At 44.9% G+C, this 15322-nt stretch overlaps 1 protein-coding gene across 1 annotated transcript in view; it reads left to right on the top strand.

The window, feature by feature from the left end:
* Adtrp (androgen dependent TFPI regulating protein) overlaps positions 1 to 15322 on the top strand; it is a 61566-nt gene that overhangs the window by 13183 nt on the left and 33061 nt on the right. Inside the window, exon 3 of the mRNA XM_029547569.1 lies at positions 779 to 880. Within this exon, the coding sequence (XP_029403429.1) occupies positions 779 to 880 (102 nt within the window). The remainder of the gene's footprint in view (positions 1 to 778; positions 881 to 15322) is intronic.

The following is a 15322-nucleotide window of genomic DNA, read 5'->3' as shown; positions in this document are numbered from 1 at the left end:
CTCCACCTCTGGTGAGCTCAGATGCAGCAAGCACTTAGCACTCCAGGTTTCTTAGTGGAATGCCTCCTCCTCCACCCTCGGGAAATCTTTTCAAGTTCAAGGTTTTAGAAGGAACAGTGGAGTCTGTTCATTTGTCTTGCAAATTGAGCCTATGCATGTTCAGAAGGTAGTGTGATGGGAGAATCAATAGCCTGCCCCATCATCTCGGCACAGAACCTGGAGGGCAGATGCTGGGACGGGACATACAAAGGGTACAGGAAATGCAAGTAAACCCAACTTTCTAAGCGACAGAGAGATCCAACTCCCAGGTCAGTAGCTTATAAATGATCTTATGCTCAGCACCACTCTAAACCTTCCTGCTGTTCTTTGACGTGACTCCTTAAAGGGAGGAGAGCCCAAGTACATATATGCATATGTATACACACATGTGCACATACATGTACATACACATACACACCCATACACAAATGACAAAGAGACTATTGATAACAATGAAGGGCTAGTGGTCCGTGCATCTTTTTGATTTATGTCTTCTCTTCCTGCCACGATGGTCATTGTCATTGCTTTCTAACACTTTGCCCTCATTGAAGAATCCCCAGAGAGCCAGGATACAACTGTTCTACAGTAAGCATTTCTTCCTTCACTTTATGTCTATAAAATGTATTTACGCTATCCTTCAAACCGCCATAAATTTTGACGTTGCTGTTTCATTGGTTGGCTTATAAACCTCTGATGGAAAACCAAACCTAAGGCTGGTATTTTTGTGTTTCCTTCCCAGTTTGTGTTCTTGGTATTCTGGACTCTCTTTCACTACGACCGGAACCTCGTTTACCCCAAGGGCTTGGACGATTTCTTCCCAGCATGGGTTAACCACGCAATGGTGAGTGGGAGACAGTTAATGAACACCGAAGCCAGTGGCTTCTGTACTGAACGCTGAAGTATCTGAGTATGTTTCCAAACAGTTCTTCAGGGCTCTCCAGTTCACTCCTGCCTTTCCACCCTGTCACTGTTTTAAAAAGCATCCTGAGAGGAGCTAGGAGATAGATGGCTCAGAGGTTAAAAGCACCTGTTGATTTCCCAGAGGCCTGGGGTTGAATTCACTTCCCAGAACCTACTTGGTGGCTCGCAACTGTGTGTTTCTACAATTCTAGGGGATCTGATACTGTCTCTGACCTCTTTGGGTGCCAAGCATGCTTGCTTTGCACACACGTACATGCAGGCAAATACCCATATACATAAAATAAAAATTTTTTAAGTATACTGAGGATATAAATGAGTAAAATCTAGTACTGCAGCCCAGGGGTCTACTGAAGCCAAGAAGAAGAGCTGAACTGTTGTTAAGTTGCTTAGGAAAGTCACTAAAAAGTCATGCTACCAGGAAAAATGACCTTTGCCAGTTCTGAAAAAAAAAATGACTTTTGCCCATGACTAATAATGAAGTTCATTTCCAGGAATGAAATAAAGGAAGATTTAAACAAAATTCTATCCCCATGTCCAAATAACACGCTCAAAAGGGCAACACCGTGACCGCTCACCAAGATTTTCCAGGACTGTGTATCACTAACAGAACTAGTATTTAAATATTTTGGTCGGTTTTATCCAGTCATGTGGTTTTTTTTCCGTTGACTCCAATGTTTTTGAAGAGTTAAACAGAAGGCAGAACCTCTTCTGAGATGTTCAGGTCACTGGAATCTGGAGTCAGACAAGCAGGGTATCCAGGTGTCCACTGAAGTGCTAAGCCTGAGTCATTAGAGCTGTGTGTATAACGTCTCCCTGGGCAATCGTGGCTCAGCTCCACAACACTTACAGATGCATTTCCACATTACTGAGAAGTTTAAATAGGAAGACCTCAGATTCTAGGAAATAAGATACACAAAAATCAGGAGAACCCATTAGGGCTTAAAACTCCCAAGTTCAACCCAGAGACTCTCTTCCACCTTTCAAAGCTCCTGTTGTCTCCAAGTTCGTGACAGCCAGTGTGGAAAAGCTTTTTGCTCACCAATACTACCTCCTGCAGCCCACACCCAGAAAAGAACTGTTCAAATACGTTTCTGAGAGAGATACCATTGGCTGAGTACTGTGCTCTGGATTCTGATCTAACTTAGTGTACAAGATCCAAATCTATGTGCTAAAGAATCCCCCCTTTTCCAGTGTCTTGTCTTTGCTAGGTTTTCGTTAGTATTCATCTAGAATGACTTCATAGCGAATATTCCCAATGTAAGTAGGAGGATAGGGACGTTTGTCTTCAATATATATGTAGCTGGGCATTCAGGAGTGTGTGTGTGTGTGTGTGTGTGTGTCTGTGTGTGTCTGTGTCTGTGTGTCTGTGTGTGTGTGTCTGTGTGTCTGTGTGTGTGTGTCTGTGTGTGTGTCTGTGTCTGCGTGTATGTGTATATGTGTGTATGTATATATGTCTGTGTGTATATGTCTGTGTCTCTCTGCATGTGTGTCTGTGCATGTGTATGTGTATATGTATGTGTCTGTATGTGTCTATGTGTCTATGTATGTCTGTATGTGTATGTCTATGTATGTGTGTCTCTGTGTGTGTATGTGTTTCTGTGTATGTTTCTGTATATGTGTGTCTGTGTGTATATATGTGTCTGTGTGTCTATGTATGTGTGTTTGTGTGTGTGTGTGTGTGTATGTATGGGTATATGCATATGTGTGTGTATGTGTGTGTATGTGTGTGTGCCTGCCTGTGGTGGCCAGAGATTGATGCTGAGTCTCTCTGTCAGTCGCTCTTCACCTCAGTTTTGAGACAGGGTCTCTTACGGAACATGGAGTTCACTGATTTAGTTGGGCTGACAGGTCAGTGAGTTTCCAGAAATTCCTCCCAGCCTCTCAGCCCCCAGTGCTGAGGTTACAGACTTGCCCAGCTGTGACGTGGGTGCACAGGAGCCAGGCTTAGATCCTCACGCTTGTAGAGCAAGCTCTTCACCATCTTGAGCCATCCCCACCCACCCCCCACTTTTTAACGTCTACATTAAAAATTTTACATTATACTATGTAAATCATGTTTCTTGAATTTGATTTAATTCCCACACCCTTCTTTAGATAAGTACCACAACTTCAAGTTTTACAGACAGAGAGGCCATTACGTCATCTGCCCAGGAGCCAGGGAGCTTGTCCTCCACAGCTCTGCTCGGGAGGTAAGCCCGTAATGATAGGAGACTAATTTGCTGTTGCCTTTTATCAGTTAAATCTAGAACTTGGGCTGGGAGTCAGCTTTACATTTCACTGGAAAATCAAGGGGATTAATTAATATGACAAAGTGAGAGTTTTCACTTAGACTCTCCGTCTGTATGCCAATAAGCCAAAAACCTGGAGGAAAGCAAGGGGTCAGAAAGCATTCACCCACTAGGGCTGGACACTACTCCCATAGAGGCAGAGTCTTGAAAGTTCGTTTCATCTGGAGCCAAGCACACTTACCAAGCCCACTCTGCAGGCTCCTTGGTGAGCTCAGCCGGTTTTCTGACAATGACTCCCAGCTCCCTCCTCCATTGAGCCCTACTGTCTGCGTAGATGCTTGGATTGCCTCCAGTTAGCTGTAATGGTGATGCCCAATCCTAGTGACCTTGATAAGTAAACAGCCATATGGATGGTTGATCATTTGGGAAGTGAAGATCTGGATAATACTGTACATCACATCCATGAGCCAATTATTAACAGCAAAACAAATACTGTACTGTGGAGATGCTGAAGTAGTTTATCACCTGCACCTCCTGGGGTGGGGGATGTTAGAAACTCTGCCTCCTTGCCCTCCATCCAGGTCACCCTCATCCCTTGAGGAGACCAGGCCAGAGTCAAGGGAAGAGGACTCTAGATTGGGGAAGAGGAGGAAGGGAAGGAAACCTGCCATGGGTTAGATTCAGATGTTTCCATGTTTCTCTTCACTTAATTGGAGAAAATCCCTGCATGTCATCTCTCAGGGGAAAAAAAATTGAGCAAACCCACTTGGAGTGTCCTAATGGGACTATCTCCGAACACCCTGCTTCTCTTCAGTGTAGGCTCTAAATGGAGAGTGTCTTTGTGGCTGCATCTCATCCCCGTACTCCAGACTCTTGCCTATTCTGGCTATTTTCCGTCCTTACTATGAAATCCTTCTAGCCTGATGCTTCGAGGATGCTGCTCCTACAAGATAGTGGTTGGTTAAAGGCTAGCGAGGTAGCTCAGTTGGTGACGTTCTTGCTGGACAAGAACAGAGATCCGAGTTCTATCCCTCGCTCCCACATAAAAGCCAGGCACAGTGGATGTTCCTGTAATGCTGGTGTTGGGGAGGTAGAGGCCAGTGAGTTTCTTCCAGCTCTTTGGCTCACCAGCCTACCTGAATAGATGACCTCCAGGTTCTGTGAGAGATTGTATCTTAAAAAATGAGGTGGTGCACTGACTAGTTTTATGTCAACTTGATACAAGCTGTAGACAGTGACATCTGAGAGGAGGGAACCTTGACTGGGAAAATGCCTCCATATGACTGGGCTGTAGGCAAGCCTGTGAATCCTTTTCTCGATTAGTGATTGGTGCAGGAGAACCCAGCCCATTATAGGTGGTGCCACCCCTGGGTTAGTGGTCTTAGATTCTGTAAGAAAGTAAGCTGAGCAAGCCATGAGAAACAAGTCAGTAAGCAGCACCCCTCCATGGCCTCAGCATCAATCAGCTCCTGCCTTTGGGTCCCTGCCTGCTTGAGTTCCTCTCCTGACTTCCTCTGATGATAAACAATGACTTAGAAGTGTAAACCAAGTAAGTTCTTTCCTTCTCAAGTTCCTTTTGGTCATGGTGTTTCATCATAGCAATGATAACACAAAGGAAAGTAGAGTACAAATGAAAAAGATGCCTACCATGGGCCTCTAGCTTCTACATGCATGTGCATACATGTGTATGTTCACATGTACATATGTGTGTGTGTGTATATATATATATATATATATATATATATATATATATATATCACATTTACCTTCCAGATAAAAATTTTAAAAAATATTACATAAGGATGAAGAAATAGCTGAGCCTGTAAAGTGTTTGCCATGCAAGCATGAAGATCTAGTTGGTTCCCCAGACCTATAGAGTAAAACCTAGGCGCTGTAGCACATGCCTGTAGCCTTTGCTCAGAAGGTTACGGAGATGGGAAGAATCCTGGGGCCCATCCAGCCAATCAGTGAGTTCTGAATTCACTGAGAGACCCCATCACAGAAGACTAAGGTAGAGGACAATGGAAGAAGGCAATCCTATACTGACCTCTGCTTCCATACGCATTCGCCAACAGGCACACACAGGCAACACGAGGGTAGGGGGAGGTCGGTATTTGGTGCTATAGTTTGTCTGTGGAATGGTCTCCAAAGCCCTGAGTGTTAAAGCCTGGGTCCCTAAGACCTTTCTGTTGGCAAAGTATGGAACAGTGAAGAGACGGATACCAGTGAGAGGCCTGGAGGTTACTGGTGACCATGTTTTTAGAAGGGATTGGAGAATCCCAGCTTCTGTCCTCTTCCTTCTATCCATGGGGTAAAGATATATATATATATATATATATATATATATATATATATAGTCTCTTCTTGTTCCCTGGTTTGCTATGCCACTTTTCCATGGGTCTAGAAAGCAATGGAGTAAAATGACCGTGGACAGAAACCCATGAAGCTGTGAACCCCAATAAACCTTTTTAATCTTCCATCAGCTGCTGTCTCGGGGCATTTGTTATCAAAGTGAGAAGCTGAGTACCTACCTTATGGGTCAATTTGTTAACATTTCCCATTTTGCCAGTGCCCAAATAAGACAACCCAAAGAAGATGATTCAGGACTGGGAAACTGGGACCAGAAGGATGATGAGCAGTCACCTGGACATCTGGCCTAAGTGCTTCTGTGTGAGGCAAACTATTCCCTGCAGCATCAGCAGCACCTCATTGTCCTGACAGGCCTTTTACTTTACAGTATCCCTCCTGCTGACTGAAGGCTAGCTTTCTTCTTGCAACTGTTTTCTTATCATTATCATTGTTCCCACGTTTATGGCACTCTTTTCTGATGCTGTATTATTTCTTGATGCATTGGAACTAATTGAGTCTTTGGGATCTTCCAGCCCGGTGCTTCTGACCCCCTGCAAATGTGTGGTTTCCATAGGACCCTTCAGAGCTGACTGTCACTGAGTGTTCAACAGACATATTCCTGTCCCCCCACCCCCCGTCATGTTTTTGGTCCAAATAGTCCTCTCAGAGGGATGCTAGCATCCACCACTGTGGCCAGTCAGGCTGCCTGAGCTGGTGAGGGCATTGCTGCCTTGGGTGAAGTAGATCAACCTGACTGTGTTATTGCTGAGCAGCAGTTCTCTGGCCTTCCTAAAGGAAGAAACAGAAGAGAGTATTCATACTTCAGGGTTTGCCAGGAAAGCATTAACTCTTCAGGTCTTATCTAAATGCTTACTAAAGATAGAACCAGAGCAGACAGATTTAAATAGCAGGAAGAGGATTCGGGGAACGGAGAAATAATGACCCTCTCCTGTGTGACGGAGGGAAGCAGGAGAAAGGATTTCTCTGGAAATCAACCTGAATTGTTCAAGTTGGAAAGAGGGCTAGAATAGATCAGAATTCCCCCTTAGCTTTGCTGCATTTGAAAAGCATGCATAATTATCGAGAATGGGCCCAAGTACTTTAAAAACAGCCAAAAGCAGCATAAATGGAAGTCATTATCATGTAAAATATACGAATCCCAGCCAGGACCCCTTCATGCTTCTCTGAATCCCACAACCACAGCCTGAGACCCATCAAACTCAGTAGGTATGAATGGGACCTTAGAAACAACCTCCAATTAAAAGCCAAGAAAGCTGGCACTGATGAGAGGAAAGACCGATAGAGCTTCTCGGTTACTGGCTCCACTGTCCTTTGTTCATTTAAAAATAATTATTAAGCCCTGGGATGTGTGTGGTGCCTGAAACTATCCAGTCCCTCTCGGGGGGCACACGTGTTGATGGATGGATGGACTGGCCCTCAGTGCCGGTGCTGCTGACAGGTGGCTGGTGGATCAAGAGATCCATAAAGTCAAAGAGCTGGGCTGTCCTAGAGGAAGTGGGTCTGGGGAGTGTGCCTTTGAAGAATGTCTCTTGTCACTGGATACAGCTTTCGGTTCCCATGCTTCCTGGCTGCCAGGAGGAAAGCAGCCCCCTTGTTCTGCCCCCCCCGCCCCCCCAGCTTTCCACCACAGTGCTTTGCTTCATCAGCAAGGACTACAAACACAAGCCTAAGCCAACCGCTCATCCTTTAAATTCTGTCTCTCCCATATTTTGTGAGAGTGAAGGAAGTTAGGAAACACAGATGGTGCGAGTAACATTTGACAAGAGTTTTCGCACCCAGTGATTTTGAATCCTGATTGAGCCTGTACACACACACACACACACACACACACACAGAGTGAGAGAAGGAGAGAGGGGAGAAGAGCAGCAAATATTAACACAAAACACTGGTTTACATGGTGACATGCTCTGGTATTAGCATATGATTCTTGCCTGACAAATATGTCCTGGGAACCGGAAGTATGGCTGGATAACCTCCAGGCACTGTCTCAGATTTCTCTCTCACACCTATTAGCTGTGTTGGAGATGTCTGGGCTGAGTATCAGTGAGTGAATCCTAAGGAATAAAGTAGATCACATGTCAGCCACTGATGGCTGACCTTGGTTTCCAGGCCTTGTAACCCCTGTGTCTCCCTCCTGATTCCTCATCCTCTATGCACACTCTTCCGACACAGTACCTCACAGCCTAGACATTTCTCCATGTCTCTGTGTTTTCAAACATCTATGAATATGAGTGTATCTTCAAGCCATTTCTCGGGGCTAACACAAATATCCATTAAATTAATGCACCATTTAAGAAGGTTTCACATTCCAGTGAGTGTTGGTCTCAGGATAAGAATAGCCAATATAACGATACGTAGGTTCCTCATGTCATATCCAGTATGCTGTAGCTCAAAACGAAAGACAAAAATCAAGAGCTACGCTAAATCAAATTTGTGTGCTTAGCACTTTTTTTCTTTTTTGTCTTCATGGGATAGCATGAGGAACATGAAGTGAAGCTGTTAATATGGATGAATTTAAAATACAGACATCGTGCTTAGCAACTCCATACCTTTTAAATCATAAATGAAATGATGAGCAAGACACTTGATTTTTCAACGTAAGGAGGGACTGAAGAATCCCTGAGGTGAGCTTTTTAAGAAGAGGTTTGTTTAACACACAGTTTGGGAGACTGAACATCCAAACAGCATAGCAGAGACTCTGGGTGAAGCTTCATGGAACATGATAAATGTGAGTGTGGAAGGAGATGACATCATCCACCGGAAGCTGCAGAGAGAGTCAGCAGTCAACCCAGGCCTTCATAGCCCATTGCTCTGGAGAGAGCTACCTTAATTCTCCCCAGGGCAGAACCACCAATGACATAGGAACCTCAGCCTTCTAGGCCCCACCTCTTAAAAGTCCCTCCACTTCCCACCCCTACATCCATGGGACCAAACACCCAACATACGAAACCTTAAGGGACACATTTAAATAATATCCAACTCATAACGATCACCAAAGCCTCCCAAGGAAGGCTTCCAGGAAGTGGGGTGTAGACATCTTTGGGGGGCATATTCCGTTGCTATGCTTTATGATAGCAACACTCTTACTGCATATACTTTCTCCCATTTGCAGAGCTCCTCCAAACCCTGAAGGCAATAAGGGATTCTGTCCATTCAGCTAGACAAAGGTAGCAATGTTACTAAAGCTTGGGGTTAGTGAACTGTGGTCTAGTACTGTCTTTTTAAAACCTCACGGACCACCCATGTAAAAAAGATAAGGTACTATGTCATTTGGCAATGATGCCATGACATAGGTGAGACAGAGAAAAGGAAGCTGGCCTGGGAAGGAGAAAGTTGGATCTTGATAGCCACAATCTCAAATGTTGATAATGTCAGTTCCTAATTTTTCTTTTTCTTTTTTATCTTCATGGGACCCCACCAGCCCCTGCTCACTAGAGGGAACTGTTTGTTAACAACAAAAACCTTTCATAGCATCCCACCAGTAAAGAGGTGGCCTCATCCATCCTACTTTACCTCCCCTGTGCCCAGGTGCCTCTGAACCTTCTCTTCTAAAAGGGCACTGGTCAGATTGACTTAACAGCATCCTGAGACCCCAAGAAAAACACCAAGTGGATTCTATTTGAGCTGGCAGGAACATGGGGGGGGGGATCAAATAAAGGAGGAGGATGGCTGGTGTGGCTCAGCAGATCTCTATTCTAGAACGTGGAATGCTTGAGGGTGGAGTTGGGGCTGAGAGACATAGATGGTAAGTGCTGAAGAGCTTTAATGCTAAGGACTTGTCTTCTTGCTGTTGGTCGTTGGTTGACTATCTTGTAGTCAAAGGAGTTGGATAACCAGTTTTGTTAGAGTTGTTGTGTTCGCTTAGAGTTGTTGTGAGCTTAGAGTTTTGTTAGCTTAGAGTTGTTGTATCCATGAGTATCAGTAATTAGATTTAAAAAAAGAAAATAAATGGGGTTATTTAGGAGCAGCTGTTGTCAACATAGGCAGTTAACTGCAGTAGGGAAATCTCACCAGACCAGGTAGACAACTCAGAAATCCACAAATCTCTTTCCTAGTGGGGATTCCTCCGGGAAGAGACGCTACATTATTTTTATCTCGAGTTACATCCTGAGAAAAGAAGAGATTAAAAATCTATTTGTATGACATTCTTAAAATAGCAGTCTTGACTCTATTCTTACACAAACATGACGCCTCTGAACATTTGCTTATATTCAGCTGGTGACCTCACAACTGCTAGCCACTACCAAGTAGTAGTGTAGTGATTCATCATGCCTCACCCTGCTGCTCCTGGGAGACACAAATGTGGGTGTAAGAATCGTAACTAAAATGCTTCCAACTCTCCATGCTGAACACCTTGCAGGGGAACAGAATAGGAAGCCGAAGCTGAACTGTGACAAGCTAGATCCATTTCGTGACACTGAAACTGTAAACATAAGTTTTCTCGGACATTTTTATCCTTAATACAGCTTTTCCTCCAGGCGCATCAATCACTAGACAGAAGGGCTTGTTTCCCTGCCCCGCACAATCTTTATGTGCAAACATGCAACACCTACTATATGTACGGCTTTCCTTTATTCCTTCCTTGGCTCTCAATGAAGCTATTTTCAGATACTTACAGATTTGCATACAAGTGCAAGAAATAAACAAATCCTCAGTGTGCTTTGCCCAGTTCCACCAGGGGTATTGTTTGTTCTCTCTCTCTCTCTCTCTCTCTCTCTCTCTCTCTCTCTCTCTCTCTCTCTCTCTCATTTTTCTCTCTGTGTCTGTGTGTTGCTGTGAATTCTGTGGATGCCTGTGCTGTCGTCTGCCTGCAAAGCTCAGAGATCTCGCTGTCAGTTCTCAGTGTCTGTAGGCTCCTGTTCAGCTAGTTGGTGCTGAAGATACGGTTCTTCTCCCTCTGCCTCCCATCTTCTCCTGAAAAATGCTAGGATTACAGATGTGCTCTACCCCTGCCAAGCTTGTAGCTGTGTTTTGGAGACTCAAGCGTGGGTCCTCACACTTGAGCAGTAATAACTTCTCCACAAAGTCATCTCTCCAGTCACCCCCTCTGCCGCTATGCATTTTTAATGTGTCCTATGGAAGGATCTGAAGTATCTTTGAGTCCTAAGCTCAGAGACAACCATTTCACATCACCTCTGATTCCAATCTGTTGGATCATGAAATTCTAAAAATGTTTTCTGGCCATTTTCTACTCTCGGTTAGCATCTTAGTCCATTTTCCCTTGTTATGACAGAATACTGGAGATTAAACAATTTATAAAGAAAGGGAGTTTATCAGTGACTGGGAAGTTCAAGATGAGGTGGCTGTACCTGGTGAAGGCCTCATACTATAGTATGCGGGTGGCATCAGAATGCTAGATCTTCATGAGAACTTGGCAACCCAGCATATGGAAGGGGGCAGGGAAGGGGGCCCTTTGTAGAAATGTGTGATGATTCCATTGTTACAAAGAGCAGACTAATGTGCTCTTGAAAGATCCAGTCCAGTTCCTTTGGAAAAGCTCAAATCCTTCTCAAAGGCCCCAACACTGCAACAAAGTTTCAGCAGGAATTTTGGCAAGAAGGGGCCATTTTGAAAGTACAGCCACAGTGTTTACATTGTGAGCAGAAAACAGTGCTGGAGATACAATTTCTTCTGTGACTGCAGAGACAGTGGGAAAGGGGGTGGATGGACACTTCCTGTGGACACACGGTGGGGAAGAGCCCCAAGCTGCTGTAAATGTTTAGGAAGCCCCAGCACAGAGAAGCATGGCTATTAACCACACCCCTTATTTGGACAGGATGGCAGACTTAATTCCAGGGGTGTGGTTGAGAGGGTTGAGCAATCGTTGCTTAGAAACACCATAGCAATTCTTGCTTTCTTCAGGATTTCTTAACCTAAGGTGGGTCCCTCTGTCCTCCCAACATTCACCAGAGTGACCCTGAGAAGGCAGATGAACACTTAAAAGCCCAGCAGGGAAACCAGAAACAAATCTTGGCTTTGGCAACAGTTACTTGCAGGACAAGAACTTCCCCATACTTGCAAACAGAAGGGCATCTAACAATGACCTGCCTCAGGATTGCTATCCACTGCAGGCTTTTTGTAACTAGAATCAACCAGACTTTCACTAGGCCTGCTTTTTTCATTTATGAAGAACCAGGATGACCTCAGCTTGCCTGGTTTTGTTGGGGGGTTTGGGGGGGGTTTTGTTTGATTTTTTCTTCTTTAATCCCAATTCAGAGACATTCCAATTTGTGCTGGACTGGCCTGCTTTCAAAGTTCTATTTATTCTTGGTACTTTATCAATAGACTGCTTTCATACAGGTCACAGATTTGTAAAAATGCATCTCGATTTCTAAATCAAAGTCAAAGGTATGCAAACGTCATCAAAAAAACATGTAGATGTCTTCTGAGAAGCTGCAGAGATTTAGGTCATTGAAATCATCCAGTGTGCTTGAGGGCTGGCTAGTGGGCCCTGCCCCCCCTCCTGTGTGAATCAGCCAGCCCTCACTTCCATGGCAACCAGCAACCGAGTAGAATACCCCAAAAGGAAGCATGACTTCGCTGAGGCAGACACTTGAAACAGCAGATCCTGGACCTCGCTGAAATACCAAGAGACAAAAATAAAAACCTAAGTAGGTAGGCGAGACCCAAGTCCCCGGAATCTGGAAACGAATGAAAGTACACATGGTCGATTGCCTGGTGTGTGGCCTGGGTAGACTCCCCAGGCAGATTTGAATGGACACCCAACCCCCTTCCTGATAGGCAGCCAGATTACTCTCAGTGCCCAATAACTCCACAGGCAGCCACTGGGGGTGGGGGTGGGGGTGGGGTGTGACTAATGCAGAGACCCAGCCTTCAACGCGGCTGCTGCCAGCCAGCCCTTTACCCATTCCCCATAGCGCTCATCTCTTGCCTCTTCCACTCCTCTGCCCATCCCACACCACTTGTGTGCTACCTCCTCAGCTCTACCAGCCAGTAGAATAATCCTTCTGGGCATTACCCAGTAGCCTCCTGGATGGTCTAGTAAAATTGCTGGAGGCTTCCTGCACCTGCATGGATTCTCAGTTCTTCATGCTTTGTGACCTGGCTTTTCCAACTTCTAACTCTTCCTTTCCATCAGGTCTCCCAATCCATGACTTAAAGATCGTGCATGTGTGCAAAGGGCCTTGTTTTGCCATCCCTGCCCTAATCTCACCAACTCTGTTGAAATCACTGTTCCACTGGTGCTGTGGTTTGAATATTCCCCCACTAAGTCCAGGGTTGGAAACAGTCTCCAGTGCTGCAGAATTGAGAGGTAGGACCTTAAGTGGTGATTATCAGGTCGTGAGGGTGCCCCTCTTTATAAAAACATCAATTGGACTTAATAAGAGCGCAATTAAGTGAGCTGTGAAGTGGGTCCCTAATAAAAATATGAGTCTGACTCTCCTTTCTCTGCCTTTGCCATATTCCTTCACCATGAGAGCATCTACTTTTCAAAGCATGATATAGCAAGAAGACCCTCACCAGATGCTGAGCCTTCAATGCTGGCTGGACTCCCCAGACTCTTGCACTGTAAGAAATGCGCTTCTTTATAAGTTACACGGACTCTGGTATTCTGTTACAGTGATGCTAAGCAGGCAAAGTCATCCGTCTGGTTTCTTTCCCCTCCCATCATCTTCACCTGTTTGCTGGATTCACCCACTTCTGAAATAGTTGATTCAAACAAAGCTGAAGACTGAGGAGAGAGGCATAGGCAGGGACTTTCTCCAGGAAGTGTTGTGCCAGGGAACATTCATGGACCCCCCAAAAGACCACCAAGGAGCTGATTCTGATACAGTTGTACTGGGGTCTCCTTACTCAAGTTCGAGCTTGGGCCACACCACTGACTCTGCTTCAGGAGAACAGGAGCAGGCCCTGGGCCCAGTTTCAGGCAAGCATTGATAGAGGCAAGAAGGGGGTATCTAGCTGTACTGGCTAGTTTTGTGTCAACTTGACACAGCTGGAGTTATCACAGAGAAAGGAGCTTTAGTTGAGGAAATGCCTCCATGAGATCCAGTTGTAAGGTATTTTCTCAGTGATCAAGGGGGAAAGGCCCCTTGTGGGTGGGATCATCCCTGGGCTGGTAGTCTTGAGTTCTATAAGAGAGCAAACTGAGCAAGCCAGGGGAAGCAAGCCAGTAAAGAACATCCCTCCATGGCTTCTGTATCTGCTCCTGCTTCCTGACCTGCTTGAGTTCCAATCCTGCATCCTTTGGTGATCAACAGCAGTATGGAAATGTAAGCCGAATAAACCCTTTCCTCCCCAACTTGCTTCTTGGTCATGATGTTTGTGCAGGAATAGAAACTCTAAGACTCTAGCCTAGTACACATCTGATTGGGGGGGGGGGGCATTATGGCCTTTCGCATAATTGGCTGGCCCTGAGAGCCAAAGCATAAACTTGACTTCTGCTTTCCTTCTGATTGGTGGGTGTTAGGAAGTGAAGTGTCAGGGGCGGGCTTGTAACCTGGAGGTGTAGATTTATTGGGGGGAACAACCTGGAAACTGGTGCTAGACGTGGGTCTTGTTAGGCAGGGTAGCCTAGAAACTGGTGCTAGGTACTGGCTTGTTAATGAACTTGAGTTCAGTCTTAGGTCAGGTTTTCTAAGATGGATGGTGTCTGAACCCAAGATCTGGTCTTTCCGAAGCTTAAGCATGCTAAGCCACGGGAAAGACAGGAGTGTACATCACAGTCTATAAAGTGTGAGTAAGAGCTGCTCCAGTTAGAACTTTTTTTTTTCTTACCTCAGGAATTCTTTAGATTACCAAGTGTACACCTGCAACCTTTTAACAGCCATGGGCAGCTAAAAAACCACTCTAGACATCAATATTGAGTAACTCCATTAATGCAAAACCTGAAAGTAAGTGGTGAACTGGCCAGTCAAGGAATCCATCATCAAGCTGTGATCATCTTAACCCAAAGGAAACAGTAATACCTGATGTCCCACTGGGGAAGGTAGCCAGGCAGGGACTTCTGCTAACAGATACCATTAGTGCTTGCCTTGTATCCTCAGGTCACATGACGCTAGCAGATAATCATACCTTGAGAGTTTCTTTCTTATCTACTTCACACTCAACAATGAGTATTCTTCCGTAGGAATGATTGGCAGAGATATTAAAACACTTAGCCTGTCAAATAGCATTTAATAAAGGCCCTTTGTCTCCAATCAGCACAGGGAGTCGAGTTCAAGGCTGGTATGTGGGAACATTTTAATTAATATGCAGAGTTCTAGTGACATATTTTAAAATAATACTTCATAATCCAATGTCAGAGTTGGTAGCATTAAATTGTCATTGTGAGCTCAGAAGGCGTAGGCTTAGCAGGAAAAGCTGCTCAAGAAATGCTTGTTGGAGGATATTTGACAACGGTAATATGGGGTTATATGTTCAAATGAAAGTGGACATCGATTTTAGTAGCTCCCCCCCCCCCGCCCATTTGTATTGAGGTTCTAGAATATGAGGTAAATGTGGGGCCACTGTTATATACAAGCCATGAGGAAATGACCATGTGGTAAATGGATTTACATCTTTACAAACGTCCCTCCCCCTGTGTTAAAGGTGTATTTGGGCTAAGTGGTTGAAAAGGATACATCACTAGGAATGAAAACCCTGCAGCTGCGTCACTCTTTAAACCTTACCTCAAGGTCAATGGAAGCATTCCCTCTATGTCTAAGCCTCTATATCTCAAACACCTTATTTATTTTTGATATCATGGGGGTGGGGGCAGAGACCAGTACCAGGAAACCTTGATTTCTGTTTTTTCTCATTGC

Source organism: Mus pahari, chromosome 16 (genome assembly GCF_900095145.1).
Source record: "Mus pahari chromosome 16, PAHARI_EIJ_v1.1, whole genome shotgun sequence".
In the NCBI taxonomy this organism is placed as follows: domain Eukaryota; kingdom Metazoa; phylum Chordata; class Mammalia; order Rodentia; family Muridae; genus Mus; species Mus pahari.
This window is presented reverse-complemented; position numbering and strand designations above follow the sequence as displayed.